We start from the raw sequence: 19,793 nt of genomic DNA on the forward strand, positions 1-19,793 counted from the left end.
GGTGATGAGTTTTGACGTTTACGTCACTTATACCATTGTACCACCGGAACCGTAAGTGACAATCATTTGAACTATAAAACTGTTTAATGATCCAAAGGAGCCTAACTTTGTTGAAATTGGTTCAGCCATCCACGAAAAAACTGAGCGAAGATAAAAAGTGCGTTTTGTTGATTATGTCACTTACAGAATCATTCTTCCATCAATTGATTAATAATTCAGTGCTTCCAAACGAGCACTCATACCATAAATATCCGGAAACAGAAGATCTTGGAATTCGACCAATGACCCAACAGTAGCTTTCAAACGAGTTTAAATTTTTTCGAAATCGGTTCATCCATCTCCGAGAATATATTTTGGTTAGAAATAAAGTGCGTTTTGTTGGTTACTTCACTTATATCATTATCACCCCTATTCTGTATTTCGATCGAATCGGATTGTTCCGATCGAGTTCGAGTTTTCCATACAAAAGTATCATTCGATCGGATTGCAGAATGCAAATTTTCACATTCGTTCGAAATACTCCGATTCGATCGAAATTCAGAACTGGGGTGTAAATCTCCGGAACCAGAGGCGTCTCGTTCACAGGTTGTGCGCTGCTTATGCAGTATGATATCAGATGTAACAGTTCGTTGTAAGTGAAAACTAAAGATAGAGCAATGGATATTCGCTTGTGTTTTTCAACACAATGAAATAACGATATACTTTTGAATTGGACCTTTTTAATAAACGTATTTCGTATCATCGATACAATAGAAGATTTAGGCGCTCTTTACGTCGAGTAAGTCTTTTCAACGTTGCAGCTGAGGCAGCAATTTGTTTTCAACTGCTATAAGCATACGTCACTGAAGCGTGCTTACAAGTTCTAACAGTGCAAAACGTGACAGAGAACAACAATTCTCAGAGCTGAGTTCTCTTCTTGAATCTGTGCAGTAACTCATGTGCACAGAAAATACATTAACACAGCGACAAGAGATACTTGAAATTTTAAGTTAGGTTTATATGAGATGGATGTAAATACACGCAATTTCGGTGCACAAGGCAAAGTGCTCTAGTTCAGAGCGCAGCGTATTGGCTACGGCAATGCGATATGCAAAGATCTTTTGGCTGTCATTGTTCAGCAAGCATTTACGGTGAATTTGTGTTTATTGTGCTGTGGACAAAATCGTTCATTATTTTATATTCGGTATCCAAATTCTAAAAAAAATAATTGAATGCGGATAGGGATGCAGTTAATTCCTTCAATGCCCCTCTGCAAAAGCGGCCCTGGCACGCACAGACATTTTCCGATGGGTCTCTGAGGCTTTGTTCAAAAGTCGAATTTCTCAGCAATTCTATTACCTCTCTATAGAGAAAAGCCAAACAAAACCAGCATCGCACCGAAGAACGGATGTTGTTTTTCTGAGCAAAAATTCAAGCATATAGCACTAAATTAATAATTGATTCCCATTTTAAACCATTTGAAGTACTTGTCTAAACTAGGATTACAAGAATGGTGAGTTTGAACAAAACCGTGATAATGATTGAGTGTATGTTAATACGTGCTTTATTGGAGTAAGCCCGCTACCCGATCAGATGGTAGTAACAGAATTAAAACAACTGGAGTAATTTATTTCAGAAATATTTTGAAACAAATTTTGAAATATTTTTGGCTGGTAAGCTGTTAAAATAACAAAAATCATAACAAAAAAAACTAGCAGGAACAAAATCGTAACGGATTTTGAAACTCATAATTATTATTGAATTTGATACTACAGAAGTCCGAAAGCAGGAACCTATAACAATAGTTGTAATAAATTAGAAAGCAAATTTAACACAGAAAAACTATAGCACAGCCAACTTTTAGCATCGTTTCAATCCAAAATTGTTGGATGATTTTTTTCATGAAATGAATAATTTATTAAGTGATCTGGTTTCTTATTTTAGTTTTAGAAATTCTGAACATTATATTTCGATATAAAGCAACGGAAGAACTCATTTTTACAATTAATAAATGTTATTACGAGTCTTGCAAATGGAAATAAAACATCATAACTGATTTAGTTATTATATTGTTATCATAAATTTTAACTTTCAACAGTTTTCATTCGTTAAATATCTCAAAATAACACAAATTGTTATACACTGAGGTCTTTTTTATGCGGTTTTTACGCGACTTTTTTTATGCGAATTTTCAGAGTTATGCGTTTTTTTTATGCGAAGTTTCAGAGTTATGTGGTTTTTTATGCGAATTTTCAGAGTTATGCGGTTTCCCTTCCGCGGGTTTTTTTTATGCGAATTTTCAGAATTATGCGGTTTTTTTATGCGAATTTTCAGAGTTATGCGGTTTTTTTATGCGGTACGTAAATTCGTAAAGACTTCAGTGTACATATCAACTGTTGATATATTTGTGTTATGATTTTGTTATGAGCATCTGATCGGGTATGGTGTTCGATTTAAGGTGTACTTTACAATCTTAACATTTTGTGATAACGGTAACCATTCGGTGTATAATCGGGATAGCTACGATTTTTTTCCACTCAAATAATTTAGAGTTAAGTTAGGTTAGGTCGCTTACGAGTACCATAGAACTATTGGCGGGCAGCTTGCTTTCTCATCTCATCCAAGTCAGTCGATAAAACAAAACCGCTTACGTTCGGGACGGAAGAAACCAAGTACAGTATTGTGTAGTGAACAATAGAACGACCTTGAAATGAGTGAACCACACGAACAAAAGCTACCGCCGACGCGAAAGAATACAATTATTGTTGACTTTAGGCAGTGCAAAATTCGACCTGCGATACGAGAACTTGAAGGTTTGCTTAAGGAGCAATTGCATCTTGACATTAAACGTGTGCACTTACTTCAATGTAATAAGACAAACAATGTTGTTTACATCCAGTTTTATAAAGAGTTGTATGCAATTCAATTCGCAAAATTAACAGGGTCTGAGTGTTTAGTAGAATATTTATGATCAAATAAAAAAAAATTTTACACCATTGAATTCTACTATTGGTATATCACGTCACTCTACACATTCAGTATGTATCTCACAAGTCTTTTAAAACATGTATAATAAACGTCACATGACATATACGTATTTCGAATACAACTTGTAACAGTTCGGCTGAAAAGTTCGTATCGTTTAATAGAAACACACATTTTTTTGCCAAAATTCTGTTTTTATTATTCAACATATTTGCCATCAGAGGCGATACAGCGATTATAGCGATCTTCCAACTTTTCGATACCATTTTTGTAGTACGATTTGTTCTTTGCCTCAAAATAGGCCTCAGTTTCAGCGATTACCTCTTCATTGCTTCTAATTTTTTTTACCAGCGAGCATTCTCTTGAGGTCTGAGAACAGGAAAATGTCACTGGGGGCCAAATCTGGAGAATACGGTGGATGAGGGAGCAATTCGAAGCCCAATTCGTTCAATTTCAGCATGGTTTTCATCGACTTGTGACACGGTGCATTGTCTTGATGAAACAAAACTTTTTTCTTCTTCAAATGAGGCCGTTTTTTTTAAAATTTCGTCCTTCAAACGCTCTAATAACGCTATATAATAGTCACTGTTGATGGTTTTTCCCTTTTCAAGGTAGTCGATGAAAATTATACCATGCGAATCCCAAAATACAGATGCCATAACCTTACCGGCCGATTGTTGAGTCTTTCCACGCTTTGGGTTCGGTTCATCGCGTGTAGTCCACTCAGCTGACTGTCGATTGGACTCCGGAGTGAAGTGATGGAGCCATGTTTCGTCCATTGTTATATATCGACGAAAAAAATCGGTTATTTCGATATAACAACTCCAAACACTGCTCAGAATCATCAATTCGTTGTTGTTTTTAATCGATTGTGAACTCACGCGGCACCCATTTTACACAAAGCTTTCTCATATCCAAATATTCGTGAATAATATGTCAAACACGTTCCTTTGATATCTTTAGGGTGTCAGCTATCTCGATCAACTTCACTTTACGGTCATTGAAAATCATTTTGTGGATTTTTTTCACGTTTTCATCGGTAACAGCCTCTTTTGGACGTCCACAGCGTTCATCGTCTTCGGTACTCATATGACCAGTACGAAATTTTGCAAACCACTTACGAATTGTTGCTTCGCCCGCTGCAGAGTCTGGATAACACTCATCAAGCCATTTTTTGGTATCGGCGGCACTTTTTTTCATCAAAAAGTAGTGTTTCATCAACACACGAAATTCCTTTTTTTCCATTTTTTTCATAATAACAAAAGTAGCTTCACTCAAAATGCAATATCTCACAAACTAATAATCAGACAGCTGTCAAATTTGTACACGTATCTTTTAAAGGTTGGTACTAACTGAAAATGGTATGGATTCAAATCTAGTGGCGCCCTCTCATAGAAACGATACGAACTTTTCAGTCGATCTGTTATTCATCATCAGTGTATCAGGGTTCTAAGTAAATTGAGTCAAGTCAATTTCCTTAGAGTAAAGTCAATTTACTTAGAAACCTGATACACTGATGATAAATACAAGTTGTATTCGAAATACGTATCTGTGATATGACGTTTATTATACATGTTTTAAAAGTGTTGTGAGATACATACTGAATGTGTATAGTGACGTGATATACCTATAGTAGAATTCAATGGTGTAACAATTTTTTTTATTTGATCAATTCGCAAAAGACAATAACAATGTGCACTATGTGGAGCACGAAAACATTAAGTACAACATAGCAGTATATATGGAAGATAGTGCTATAGAAGTGCTTGTGCATGATCTTCCCTTAAGCGTCATCGAGCCTTATATTCGCAAAACTATGTCCCAATACGGAGATATTCTCTCTATCGAAAAAGAAAAGTGGAAGAACTTTTCTAAATGGCGTACGTTTGTTACGCATGCGTTTGAAGAGACCTATACCTTCTTATGTGATTTTCGGTCAGGACACAAGAATCCCGTGCAAATCATTTGTTACCTATGACAATCAGATGGCCCTATAATTCGCGCGGAGAATCAGCCGCGCTATGACAAGTCCTTCTGATAGTACCCTTCCCCCCGCTGATACAATGGAGACAGATTCAAAATCTGCTCCAAACAATAAGACTACCCGAGTTAAACAGTATCCCGATGAACCCTCGATCCCGGCTGGCCTTTATGTGGTTTATTTCCGGACCATAGAAAAACCACTTAATTTATTGCAAATTTCTAAAGACCTGACGTCACAATATACAACCGTGCAAAATATATTGAAAGTTCGCTCGGATAAGCTCAGGGTCTCGTTAACCAGTTTGAAGCAGGCTAATGAGATCGCTCGAAACAAGCACTTTACGCGGGACTACCGTGTTTACATACCAGCTCGCGAAGTCGAGATAGACGGAGTGATCACAGATCTAAGTCTGACATGCGAGGACATTCTCAAACATGGGGTTGGATGTTTTAAAGATCCCTTGCTTAAGAATGTCAAGATACTGGACTGCAAACGTTTGCATTCAGTATCGATCGCCGCGGATGGGACAAAGTCTTATCCCCACTCGGACTCGTATCGGGTGACCTTCTCCGGCTCGGCTTTGCCGAAATTCGTTCTCCTGGACAGGGTTCGTCTGCCTGTACGACTTTTCGTACCACGGGTAATGAATTGCACTAGTTGTCAACAACTAGGACACACAGCTTCCCATTGTGGAAATCGGCCCCGCTGTTCGAAGTGCGGAGGGAGTCATGCGAGTGGCACTTGTGAAAAAAAAACATTGAAAAGTGTCTTTACTGTAACACAGGTCCGCATGATCTCCCAGCATGTCCAACGTATAAATTACGAGGAGATCACTTGAAGCAATCCCTCAAGCAACGCTCACAGCGCTCTTTCGCAGAAATACTGAAAAATGTTATCATCAACAAATCTCTACACTTGCTTGTCAACGGACGAGTGCGACTCTGATGATCCTCTCGAAGGTACATCTTCAACTGTCCCTCAAAGTTCTAGGAAAAGGAGAAACATATCATCTCCTAAGCTTCCTAGCAAGGGTTCGAAGGTATCTCTTAAGGGCCCTCCAAAAATAACATCAACAGGGAGTGCTGGTGGAAAAAACAAAAATACAAAGCCAAAAGCTCCTAGTTCCGGAGACCTACAATGCGAAAAAGAATACCCAGCACTTCCGGGGACACCAAAAACTCCCAAGGAGCCAAAGAACATACCATGTGCTGGACTTGTAAAATTCACTGACATTGTGGACTTCATATTCTCTACCTTCAACATATCTGACCCCCTTAAGAGTCTTTTGATGACTTTTATTCCAGTAGTTAAAACGTTTTTGATGCAGTTGACTGCAAAATGGCCCCTTCTTTCAGCAATCGTATCCTTCGATGGCTAATTTTTCGAACGAGGTCATGGATTCGATTACTGTTTTACAGTGGAACAGTAGAAGTATTATCTCTAAAATAGATTCCTTCAAAATGCTAATAAGAAACCTACAATGTGATGCATTTGCATTATGCGAAACTTGGTTAACTTCTCAGGTACCCCTTACCTTCCACGATTTTAATATAATACGCTTGGATCGAGAAAACCCCTACGGAGGAGTACTTTTAGGGATCAGAAAGTGCTATTCGTTCTATAGAATTAACCTCCCTCTGACTCCAGGCATTGAAGTAGTCGCATGTCAAGCTAGAATCAAAGGTAAAGATCTTTGCATTGCTTCTATATATATTCCTCCTAGAACCTCGGTCGGGCACCGACGGCTTTGTGATATCATAGAACTCTTTCCTGCACCTACGTTAGTTTTAGGAGACTTTAACTCACATGGTGTGGGATGGGGTTGTCTTCTTGATGACAATAGATCAACTATGATCCATGATATCTGCGACAACTTCAATATGACAATTTTGAATACGGGAGAAATGACACGGATTCCTGCACCACCAGCAAGGCCAAGTGCGCTGGATTTATCCCTTTGCTCGACTTCGCTACGATTAGATTGCAAGTGGAATGTGATCAATGATCCTCACGGTAGCGATCACCTGCCTATCGTAATTTCAATCAACAGCGGTTTAAGACCATCGGAGACAATCAATGTTTCGTATGACCTCACACGAAACATTGATTGGAAAAGCTACGCGTCCTCGATATCCGAGAAGATCGAATTTACTCAAGAGCTTCCTCCGAACGATGAATACACGTTTTTGGCTGGCCTAATACTCGAAACCGCGATTCAAGCTCAGACGAAACGTGTACCTGGCACAAAAACTAACATTCGTACTCCAAACCCATGGTGGGACAAAGAGTGCTCAGAACTTAACGCAGAAAAGTTTTCAGCGTATAAAAATTTTAGGAAATATGGAACACCGGATAATTATCGCGAATACGCGGCGCTAGAAATTAAAATGAAAAGTTTGATTAAAGCTAAAAAACGTGGTTACTGGCGTCGATTCGTGGATGGACTAACAAAAGAAACATCAATGAGCACTCTTTGGAACACCGCCCGACGAATGCGCAATCGAAATAATACGAATGAATGTAAGGAATATTCAAATCGCTGGATATTCGACTTCGCGAAAAAGGTATGCCCCGACTCTGTTCCGGAAGAGAAGATCACCCGCGTCGCGACATCGAACATAAACGAAACACCGTTTACGATGATGGAGTTCTCACTTGCGCTCTTGTCGTGTAACAATAAAGCCCCAGGGCTAGACAGAATTAAATTCAACTTGTTGAAAAATTTGCCTGTCTCTGCCAAAAGGCGCTTATTGAATTTATTCAACAAGTTGCTAGAGGGTAATATTGTGCCACATGACTGGAGACAAGTGAGAGTTATCGCTATCCAAAAACCAGGGAAACCAGTCTCTAACCACAATTCGTATCGGCCGATTGCTATGCTTTCCTGTATCCGGAAATTGTTCGAAAAAATGATTCTCTTTCGTTTAGATACTTGGGTCGAGACTAATGGCTTACTTTCAGATACACAATTCGGTTTCCGCAGGGGCAAAGGAACGAACGATTGTCTTGCGTTACTCTCAACCGAAATTCAAATGGCATTTGCTCGTAAAGAACAAATGGCATCTGTTTTCCTTGACATCAAGGGGGCTTTCGATTCAGTTTCTATAAAAATTCTATCTGAGAAGTTGCATCAGCATGGTCTTTCACCAGTTTTGAATAACTTTTTATATAATCTATTGTTCGAGAAACACATGCATTTTGAACAGGGTGATTTGTCGACAATACGATTCAGTTACATGGGTCTTCCTCAGGGCTCATGTTTAAGCCCCCTTTTATACAATTTTTACGTAAACGACATCGACAAATGTATAAACACATCTTGCACGCTAAGACAACTTGCCGACGACAGCGTTGTGTCCATTATAGGACCCAAAGCTGGCAATCTGCAAGGACCGTTACAAGATACTCTTGCCAACTTATCCGCATGGGCTATTCAAATGGGTATTGAATTCTCTACGGAGAAAACTGAGCTGGTTGTATTTTCAAGGAAGCAAGAGCCAGCCCAATTACAGCTTCAACTCAGGGGTGAAACCATAGCTCAGGTCTTCACATTTAAATATCTCGGGGTCTGGTTCGACTCCAAAGGCACCTGGGGATGTCACATTAGGTATCTGAAACAAAAATGCCAACAGAGAATCAATTTTCTTCGTACAATAACCGGAACTTGGTGGGGTGCCCACCCAGGAGACCTGATCAGGCTGTACCAAACAACGATATTGTCCGTAATGGAATATGGATGCTTCTGTTTCCGATCCGCCGCGAACACCCATTTCATTAAACTGGAAAGAATTCAGTATCGTTGTTTGCGTATTGCCTTAGGTTGCATGCAGTCGACTCATACGATGAGTCTCGAAGTGCTTGCGGGCGTCTTATCGTTGAAAAATCGATTCTGGGATCTCTCATATCGTTTGCTAATCCGATGCGACATCTTGAATCCGATGGTGATTGAAAACTTCGAAAGGCTTGTCGAGCTTAATTCTCAGACCCGTTTTATGTCCTTGTATTTTGATTACATGGCTCAGAATATTAATCCTTCTTCGTTTGTTTCCAACCGTGCTCATTTCTTGGATACTTCTGATTCTACTGTGTTTTTCGACACATCCATGAAAGAAGAGATTCGTGGAATTCCGGATCACATACGCCCTCAAGTAGCCCCTAATATTTTTTATAACAAACTTAGAACAGTCAACTGTGAAAAATTGTTTTACACTGACGGATCAAACATCAACGAGTCCACAGGCTTCGGTATCTTCAATCAGAACATCACCGCTTCGTACAAACTCAGTGATCCGGCTTCAGTTTACGTCGCAGAATTAGCTGCCATTCAGTACACCCTCGAGATCATTGAAACCTTGCCCAAAGACCATTACTTCATCGTCACGGACAGTCTAAGCTCAATAGAAGCTCTCCGGGCAATGAAGCCAGGAAAGTATCCCCCATATTTTCTGGGGAAAATACGGGAACACTTGAGAACTTTAGCTGGACGGTCTTATTCAATATCGTTAGTCTGGGTCCCTTCGCATTGTTCCATTCCGGGCAATGAAAAGGCAGACTCATTGGCTAAACTGGGCGCATTGGAAGGTGATATTTATGAAAGACCAATCTGCTTCAATGAATTTTTCAGTATTTCTCGTCAGAAAACTCTCGAAAGTTGGCAAACTTCATGGAGCAATGGCGAACTGGGACGATGGCTGCATTCCATTATCCCTAGGGTATCGACGAAACCTTGGTTCAGGGGGATGAACGTGAGTCGCGATTTCATTCGCGTGATGTCTCGGCTCATGTCAAATCACTACACATTCAACGCGCATCTCCGGCGTATTGGGCTCGCAGAGAGCGGTCTCTGCGCTTGTGGTAACGGTTATCAGGACATCGAGCATATCGTGTGGACGTGCGTGGAGTATACTGACGCCAGGTTTTTATTGAAGGACTCCCTCAGGGCCCGAGGTAGACCACCTGATGTACCTGTTCGAGATGTGTTGGCAAATCGGGATATTTCATATATGATGCTCATATACAAGTACCTTAAACACATAAATATACAAGTGTGATCCGTTGCATCTGGCATAGAAAGTTCTCCTTTCCTTGGCGAGGTTAAGAATAATCTTCACCTACAGGTTCGGCACTAACATCCGCTCGATTCTCCCGATCCCCTGCCTGTCTACCATCTCTATCGAAACTAACAAGATCTTCTTGCTGTCACTAACTTTTTCGCATATCCCTTCCCCCGTCTCTTCACCATCTCGATGTAAACTAATTAGATCTTTGTCGTTTTTAGTCATTCGTTCCCATACCCTTTTTTCCACTCCGTTTTCCACAACATTTACTTCCCCATGTTTTTGTTTTTTTTTTCATTCTCTTCGGCAACATCATTATAAACGCACACGGAAAGCCGCCCCAGTCAACATGCGGGCCACCCGCCGGGTTCTCGTAACCCGGGGGTGTTTACCGCGGACCCACAAAAGAATACGGCAACCTTTGAAATGTTTCCATGTCACGAGAATTTTTCCCATGTTTCCATCATCACCGCCACGAAGAACCACTCCCATCGATGAGGGACACACGCCGGATCTTCAAGAGTGTTTCCTGAGGACCCACAGGGACAAGCCCTTGGCATCATAAACTTTAACAGATTGTGCCTTAATAAAATATATCTGAAAAAAAAAAAAAAAAAAAAGATGGCCACATGTCAATATTGCCAAAAAGCTGTTCACTACGGTAAGCCATGTGATAAACTGGACTAGGAGACAACTACACCCGAGGACAACGGTGCTTCCTTCACACCAACCCCTGTATACCTGTGACAGCCACCAACAACAATGAAGCATCCCCTTCAACGAATCCATCATCATCCCCTATAGAACAAAGTACACCAGCTGCAGTTAACAACTTACCCTCCAACCAACCAGCAACTGCAACCAATGTACAAGGCGCATCTACAGCAACTAGCAACGAACTCAAGACTACGAACAATAAAGAAAACGAAAAGAAGACGGAAATTAACAACAATACCACCGATGCGGCAATGGATAAGGAGACGAGCAACGAAAAAAGTGCCCCTCAATTCTCGCAGTAGGGAAATGGAAGCTCCTCTCCCCCTAGAAAAAGGGTGACAACGTGATCAAATACAAAAAAAAAATCTTTTATTTAAAGAATCGGCCACGTAAAGTTTGTACGCATATAGGCCTGAATAAAACTATCTTTTAAATTGAAAAAAAAAAACTATTGGAGAAATGTTTAAAACAGATTTCAATATTAATCGAAAACTTGCGGTTTTGGCTTGAAGTCACTATTTAAGACAATAACACTGACAATAGTCGTGATTGGTTGTGTCTCTAATTTGTAATGATTTGCAGTAAATTGAGTTTAAATTTCTACAATTCACAGAATTCCAAGCTTCTAAACTACTCTTGCTGCATTGTCATGATGTCTCAATTTTTACTTTTGCAACAAACAACATTTGTGGTTCACCAGATACTTTATTTGATAATTTATAAATATATATGTAAATAAATGTTGTTCTTAACGTTAGATTTATTCATTATATTTTTATCAATTATTTATTAGTAGTATAATCATTATAATAATGTTTGCAATATAGTCAAATATTTACGCGGCGTTTTTTTCCTTTCGATTAAAAAAAAAAGTTCAGCATCAGTTTTCTTCATCGCTCAGATTCTCCATGTACATGGTCATGAACTGTGTGATTCCCTTGAGACACACCCCCTTGCCTTCCGCTTCGAGCGGATCTGTTGAGTCCTTCCAGAGACTGAAGCCATCCATTATCACATCGCAGTCATACAGCTGCTCCAGTATCGTGTGCAGCAGATTCTGCGGATGTTCCAGTTCCACCACCAGTCGCTGAATGGCGTAAAGTGCTTGCAGTTCCCGTTCCGGTTTGCTATCAATGTACTTTTGCAGTATCTGGTGCCACTTTTGGATTTCATTCAAGCTTAGCTTCGTTCGGTTGTCGATGCAGTGCTCGATCACCGCCTTCGTAATGGTTCGGATAAACTCGTTGGAGGATATTCGTTCCTGACCAACGTAGTTGGTAATCCAGTCAAATATTTCCTTGAACTTGGCATTGCTGCGCAGGAAATCCTTTATTTGCTCACCGACCGTCTGCATATCCAGGGCTTTGCTGCCCGTATCGAGCAGATAACCGAGCTTGGCATCGTGCAGATATTTCTCCCGATCGGCCGGAGCTGATTTGATAAAGTCGCTAAAATCGAGTGATGATTCATACCACAGCAGCACGGTGGCATCTTTGCCGAACAAGCTTTCATACTGGAGCAGCAGTTCCTTCAGCAAGACAGCACCGTGCGAATCAATGACGTTCTGTGCTACCGAGAGTACATCTGCCAGCGAAACGTGGCGATTTTTAAGCAACAGAACGTAGAACGTCGCTGTGTACTTGTACAGCTGAGGTAGATCAATAATTAAATCTTCTGCGCTTTTGAATATTTCCTCCAGAGCGTATAGGTAGTCCGCTTTGGTGATTAGTTTTTCCTCGAACATCTGGCTGATGGTTCGGACGGCTAACGAGCGCGATTTGATGTCTCGCTCGAGGTTATCCATTAGCAGCTTGCTAACGGCGGCATGGTAGTATTCCGGTTTGATATCCCGCACGAATTCCAAACTGTAGTCGATATCGGCTTCCTCCATTTCGTTGTTGATGCTATTGGAGAACTTGACCAGCTTGATTTCGATGTCTTTGTCCGGTGTTAGGAAGCTTCTTCGCACGGTCACGACGTCCTTTGGAATGGCGAATTGTGGCAGCTGTTGTTGGGGCGGTGCCTGGTACAACTGTCCGGAGCCTGATTTCGATAAGGCCGACGGTGGACCACCAGATCGACCCTGGCCTGATTGTGACAACGACGGCTGTTGATTGGATTGTGTTGGAATATGTCGCTGCTGTGAGGATCGACTTGGCAATGGTTGTTGCTGTTGCTGTTGCTGCTGGGGAGGAGGCATTTTGCCCATATTATGATCACGGTCTCTGTCTCGATCATGCATTTGACTGTTGCTGTGTTGCTGACCGCTCATCGGTCTCATACCACCCGAAGACGATTCCCGGGACGAACGAGCCATACGATTGTCGTTCTGACTGTTACTGCTTCCGTACCGATTGTACCGGTCACGTTCCATCGATCCTTTGTTGTGGTGATACGAATCCTTACCACCGGAGTTCTTGTTGTGGCTAACACTGCGCTCACGATCACGATCGCGATCCCATTCCCGTTGGTTACGATCCCGATCCCGATGGCTTCCACTTCGGTCACGATCACGATCGTTGTCGCGATCCATCAGGACACCTCCTCCCTGTTGCTGGTTTTCTTCATTGTTCAACGCAGCAAACATGTTGCTCGTGTTCGACCAATTTTGATAGTTGGTTGCCGCACCGAGCCGGGCCGGCATATCGACCGGACTCGGAATGTTGATCTTTTTCGGATCGATCGGCAGAGAACGGTTGTTTCGATTGGAGATTTGCTGGAACCCATCGTCATCGGTTTGCATTCGACCACCCTTCATCGAGTTCTGGTTGCCGCCACGTCCAAGCGAGCCTTGATTATATCCCGAACCCATCTTGGAGTTTCCGGTTTGGTTATTGCCACGATTTCCACGGCCCATGTCACTCGAATAGCCACTATCCTTGTTACGCGACATGTAGCTCATGTTAAGCTGCAACTGTTCGGTTTCAGCTTCCTTCTGGATTTGGTTCATTGTTTTCGGATTAAGATCCGTGCGTCGTGGTTGCCATCTGTTCCGGCGCAAATCGATTACATCCTGCAGCATGAACCGTATTCGACTGCTGATGTTGTACTGGTCCCTGTATTTGACGATGTCGACCATTTTATCGAAGTAAATGGTCAGATCCTGCTTGTGTTCATCTTCCATCTTTGAACCGATCGTGGTTAGCAGTTTGCAGACACACTCGAGCGTTTCCTCGTCGTAGTTTTTGTCTTCGGTCATCAGTAGCGACGTGATGCAGCTGTGCATGATTTTTGACGCCAGCTGACCGTGTTTGAACAGCTCACCGATGAACCGTACCGTTCCAACGGCCCTTCTTCGAACTCTCTGTTCATCTTCCTCCAGCTGTGCCCGGAGCTCTTCTAGTTGTTCTTTGGCCAGACCCTTGTTCTTTTCCAGTTTCAAACGGTTCTCCCTTTTAGCCATGGTTTGATCATTCCGTCGTTCTTCGAACTCCTGTTGACACTGCCAGATCAAACGTGTCCGGAAATTCGTGTCTTTGTCGTTGTTCGTAGCTAACACGGCAATCGTTCCGATTTCTCTGCACATCTTGGCATAGGCTTCGGAGAAGTTCGGTTCGGAGATCGCCTTCTCGAAAACAAGTTTTATACAACCGGTTAATCTTTCATCCGTATCGATCACGTACGTTTTGACCTGTTGCACCAGTTTGTCGAAATTGTCCGGCGTCAGCTTGTTCAGCACCGAGCGGAATTTCTTGTACAGTTCTTGTGTTGCCCGATCATTGTCGTCAATGTTTTCGTTGGACTGCAAATGTCTCGGACGCCAGGCATTGGCACATTCGTTCAGCTTCACCTCCTCGTCTAGCTGGAGACGAATGATTTTCGATCCGGTTTTGCTCATGCTTTGCTGGGACTGTTTGTTGGATTGCTGTCCGGATGGGCCCTGATTGCCCTGTTGCGACGTACGCTTTACAGGGTACGGCTGTCGCATTTGACCCATGTTTCCGCCACCTCCTCCGCCACCGGAGATAATGAATTTTGGAAGTAACATTTCGGTGAAATTGCTTTTCCCATACTGATTACCTCCTCCCATGGGATGGCCCATGCCACCACCACCACCACCGCCACCGCCTCCACCGTGGTTGGTTCGGGTTATAAGATTTTCCAAATTGTTCGGAAGCGTGACCGGTTTCTCAAACGCCGGTGCTGCATTTTTCAACTGCATCAGCTGATCACGAGAATATTTCTTCTTGCCTGACGGATTCTCCGGGCTCCACTGGTCCGGATCATACTCGATGCGCGTGATCGACCGGGACTTCTTAACAACCGGCACCGTTGGCTTGAGATTTGCCTCGTCGGCTACCGCTGCTACCGCCGTAGCCGACTGAAGTTCCTTCGACTCCAGGTCCGGTGTGGCTTCGTGTGTTGGTTTTACACTTTCCGACGCGACGACATTCTTGTTGTCGTCAAATTCCGGTTGCTGTGGTTGCGATGTCGGCGGCGGTAGCGTCATCGGCAGCAGTGGAGGCGGTTGTGTAAACGTTTGCATTTGAGGGACATTGTTCTCTTCGTCCGTCTTTACAGGGGTGTGCTGTCGGGAATCGAGCGACTGTTGCTGCTGTTGTTGTTGTTGTAGTTGTCTAGCGTTTTCCATCGGCAATGATGCGTTGTTGCTTTCTGTCGAATTATCGGTAATTGTTGTAATCGTAGTACTGGTGCAATCCACATTATTATTATTAATTATGTTATCATTATCTAACTTACTAGTATTATGTTCCACTAAATTACTAATTAACGACGGCGATCGTTGATGATGATGCTGTTGTTGTTGTTGTTGTTGCTGCTGCTGGGATGTTTCTACCGCCGTCGAAATAATCGATCGATCAGTTTCATCGATCGCCGGCACCACCGGTTCCACTACCACTGCTACTGTTGCAGGAGTTTTGCTGTTGCTGCCAGTCTCACTAGCACCCAGCGATTCTTCAATCCGTTTCTTGTTTTGTTTCTGCTTTTTGCTGTTACTATTGTTGTTGTGGCCAGTTCGGTTCGAGCTGGCGGTTCCGCTGCTAGTATTATCTTCTACGCTAAGTTTCTCCACGCTCGTTGCCAAAGTTTCTATCGTTTTGCTGCCGGCGATATCTTTGGCTACCGAAGGTGCCCTAGTGGGTTCCGGTTGTGGAGTAGCTGCCACCTCCATCTCGACAGGTTTGAGCACTGTTTCATGTTGCGAGTGTTGCTCCACTAGACCGGTTGGCATTGCTGGAACTGCAGCGGCAGCCGGTACGAATGGAACCACCAAATCCGGCACTACGATAGCGGCCAGTGGTGGCGGATGGGTCATCTCTTCCATATGAACCAACATCGTCGGCTGTGGCGGTGGATTGCTAATGCTGCTCGGTCCAGTGTACACAAACGGTTCTGCATCCGTTGACAGGGTAGATTCGGCAATCGATTTCTCCGAAATAGTTCGTTCCGCTCTGATGTACGGAATGTGTACAGGTTCGCTCGTTAGAACGGCTGCAACCGGCTGATGTTGGAGATGCAACGGTTGTTGACTAACTGGAAGAGACTGAACTGAATGTTGCTGTAGCTGTTGTTGTTGCTGCTGCTGTTGATTCTGAGGTTGGTGTTGATGCTGGTGCGACTGCTGAATGATCATTTCGCCACTGGGCTTCTTCTTCTTAATCATAAGGGGTTTTATTTCAACCGAGGGACTGTCAACGATCGCCGACACCACGGGCGTTCCGGCCGGAGTCATGTCTGCCGCTGATGAAGGATGCGAATGATGCGACGGTGGATTCATCATTTTTATAGAACCCTGGTAAACTGGTTCGTGTTGAGTAGCGTTTTGCAATCGACTCATCTCCAGTTGCTGCAACTGCTGCGGATGATGGGGATGGCCGGGGTGTACAAGCGGCGGCGGCGGATGATGCAGATGCGCTGGCAAAGGATGATGCTGTATCAGTCCCGATAGATCCGGATTACCCTGCTGAGGATTAGTTGTGTAATTATCATAGTCGGACTCTACGGCTGCGTTTAGTGGAACTTGGGGTACATTAGGAGGAATAGTGTTATAAGACGTTGTTGGGTTTACTGCTACTGCTGTGGTTGCAACTGCAACTCCTGACGAAGAAGATAGCCCTACTCCTTGTGCTGCAGGGCCGGTGCTAGAGGCCGACGATGGCGTTGATGTCGGCGGAGTTGAATCGTTAAAAATCTTATCCAGTACATCCTCCTTCGTGTTTGGGTCGATGATCGGGATAGCATGAAAACGTTTCTTCTTGATTACATCACCAGTCGGAGTTGGCCGGACCGGGGCCATATGTGAAATTTGTATTGGAGCCAACATAGCGTGCGGTGGCTGTTGTGGTCCTCCGACACTAACTTGAGCAGGATTTTGCTGGAGTTGATCCAATTGCGCTTGGCCAGCTCCGGATACCTGTTGAGAAGCTTGCTGTTGTTGCTGCTGCTGCTGCTGTTGTTGTTGTTGCTGCTGCTGCTGCTGTTGCTGTTGCTGTTGGTGCATTTGCTGCATAGCCAGTAGATCGTGAGACACTGCCATTGGCGAAGATTGCTGATTCGGATGCTGCAGCTGAACCTGTTGCATCTGCGGAATAGTCGTGAGCGGATTAGTGGCTCCGTTCGAAGGACCTGCCGAATAGGTACTATTTACATTTACTAAATTGTTTTCCGGACCCGGATTACGTCGGCTCTGCTGGTGGTGACTCGGAATTAACTGAGCATAATACGGCTGCTGGTAGTTGGGTATTGATCCGTAGTTTGTCCATGGCATCCGTTGATATTGCATGGGATACATGTGCGTTAAGAACGTCGGTTGCGGATGGTACGTCGGCAACATAGGACGCGTTGTACGCGGTACCTGGTTCGCACCAGCATTTCGGAACAAGTTTTGTTGCGAATATTGTTGATTGATCATCGGAGGTTGAGACTGCATTTTCTGTATATCGGGCTGCTGCTGGGAAGTCGGTGTACCCGACGGCACTACCCGTATACCAGTCGGCGGCAATGGTCCTCCTCCGCTCTGCATACTTTCTTGATTCGGTAAATTTGACGTCACACCAAATCAATCATAATTCTCCGCACCTTTTTGGGCTGTTCAATACTCGAACAAGTGCTATAATGGCAAAAACAATTAAACCATTTTTACTCCTGGACAACACATTCAAATTATTAAACATCCGATCAAACCTACCATGTCTAAATCAGTTTTCCACATCGCATTGAATCATCAATTATAATTCCTCTCCACGCAGCACATAAGTGCCAGCAGAGTTTCTGCTGAGTATGCGAGCGAGAGAAAATACTACAAAAAAAAAAACTCGAACTGCCTCGAAAAATATAGGTTAGCTCCGAATCTGTCAGCAGAGCTCAAGACGTGCTTTCCAGCCTGAATTTGCCGGATTTTCCAGCAGCACCAACTGCTTTCGACTGGCGAATAGTTTTCTGCACACTTTGGTTACGGTTTCACGCTTGTTTTTCTATATTTTTTCGACCCGAAAATCTTTTTACGACAAACTCATCGCGGAATAAAGGAAAAAATTAGGCCGTGGAACATACTTTGACAGATTGTGACGTCATGCCAGCCTATCGATTTGGTTACGTAAAATAACGAAGACCGCAGTTTGAAAAGGGCAAGAACGAGTCTGTCATTGGAAAGGAAATTTTAAAACGACAGTTAAAACTGCACTGGGAAATCACTTATTTTCCACTTTCATGAAACAGGAATCGGAATAAATGCATATGCATGGTTTGCAGTTTCTACTACATCGACTGCAATTTCAAGGAAAACTATACAAATCACACTGTATTGCTCATAAACGATTGAATTATTTTCCTTTTTCAGCACGCCCTTTGCAGAATTCCGATCAGTGCAGTGTGACATTCGCGACCTTCAAGTCACCTTCGTTAAGTGCTGTCGATCCCTCTTCGGGGCATATTCGTTCATTTGTGGAACAAGAATCACACGCTAAATATAATTCAACAATTTGAACGTAGATTTGAAACGGAGGTGAACTAAACAAATACTTTTTCGAGCGGTTAGTGGAATGAACTAAATCGCTTTAAAAGAAAATAAACTCCGTTTATTTCCGTTATATTAACAAGTCTTTACTATACCGCCACTACTGTCAAGAAATAGTACCTTCATCAGTGTATCAGTTCTAAGTCTGTAAACTGATACACTGATGAAGGTTGCAAATGGCACGGCGAAATACTAATATTTGTTGATAACGTTCTATAAATCGTTTTCATTTCCGTCTGGTGTTACTCTTTTAGCCATTGTTTACCGACAAACTTCTTTCCAAAATGGATGCAATGAGCACCTATTGGCTATAATTTAAAAACTCGTGAAATATACATCAGTAATTTGAATTATTTATTTATTATGCATACAGCTCATCAGTGCATTGACAGATTATGTTAAACTACTAATTCGCGAATCAACATAATCCACAAAGCAGACGTAGTCATTGCTATTTGCAACACACTTGTTTTACGCTAAAAGTGCACTGTCTTTTAAGACGTGCCGAAAGTAACGAAACATAATAGTAGTCGTTTGGATTATGTTGATCCGCGAGGTGGCATTAGTAGTTCAACACAATCTGCCAATGTACTGATGAGCTGAATACGAAACGTAAATAATTTTGTGTAGAAGGTTTATGCGGGTGTATTCTGAAATCTTACCAAATGGTCTTCTTGATGTTCAGTTTCACTGAACGACCAGTGAAATTTATTCAATTCACAGTCGTCAGTCTACCCGATTTCTGTAAATCCTATAAAAATATAAAGCATGATCCATGAACATTCCAATGACATTAGTTTTTTTTTTCAATAAAGAAAAACATCAACAATTTTCAGTGAACCAATGGATGAAAATTAAGAATTTTAGTAAGCATTACTTATGACATCGGTACAGATCATGTTTGTCAAATAGATTCATATTTGCGAGTTTGGATCTGCTTTGCCCTTACTGTTCAATCAATATGCAATAAAAGAAATATTTCATAGTGACAAGCAGTAAATATCAATCGATAAATGATGATTCTAAAAATATTTTAAGTTTTATGATCTATAGCCCGAATACAATTTTTGATTTGGTAGCGGAATTGGTAGTG

At 42.5% G+C, this 19,793-nt stretch overlaps 2 protein-coding genes across 5 annotated transcripts in view; both read right to left on the minus strand.

Moving 5' to 3' along the window:
- LOC131428368 (probable 4-coumarate--CoA ligase 1) overlaps positions 1–19,793 on the minus strand; it is a 286,060-nt gene that overhangs the window by 5,525 nt on the left and 260,742 nt on the right. The window lies entirely within an intron of this gene.
- LOC131428363 (eukaryotic translation initiation factor 4 gamma 3-like) lies at positions 11,406–18,728 on the minus strand. Of its 3 annotated transcripts, none has more exons than XM_058592268.1 (4): positions 17,873–18,728; positions 17,333–17,794; positions 16,715–17,266; positions 11,406–16,645 (listed from the first exon to the last, which is right to left on the minus strand). In XM_058592268.1, exons 2-4 carry the CDS (start codon positions 17,705–17,707, stop codon positions 11,603–11,605), a joined length of 5,970 nt encoding a protein of 1,989 aa, XP_058448251.1. In that variant the 5' UTR covers positions 17,708–17,794; positions 17,873–18,728; the 3' UTR covers positions 11,406–11,602. The 3 variants fall into 3 exon arrangements, with proteins under 3 accessions (XP_058448251.1, XP_058448250.1, XP_058448249.1); XM_058592267.1 differs by having other exon boundaries at positions 11,406–16,648; positions 17,873–18,727; XM_058592266.1 differs by having other exon boundaries at positions 11,406–17,266; positions 17,873–18,725.

The sequence above is a fragment of the Malaya genurostris genome, chromosome 2, assembly GCF_030247185.1.
Source record: "Malaya genurostris strain Urasoe2022 chromosome 2, Malgen_1.1, whole genome shotgun sequence".
Taxonomy (NCBI): domain Eukaryota; kingdom Metazoa; phylum Arthropoda; class Insecta; order Diptera; family Culicidae; genus Malaya; species Malaya genurostris.

Excerpts from the sequence above, each read along its gene's own strand:
- LOC131428363 (XM_058592266.1), bottom strand. The coding sequence starts at position 17,707 with ATGCAGAGCGGAGGAGGACCATTGCCGCCGACTGGTATACGGGTAGTG. Across the intron at positions 17,267-17,332 it reads CGGAAAACAATTTAGTAAAT|ATGCAACAGGTTCAGCTGCA; the intron begins GTAAATAGTACC and ends ACTATTCCGCAG.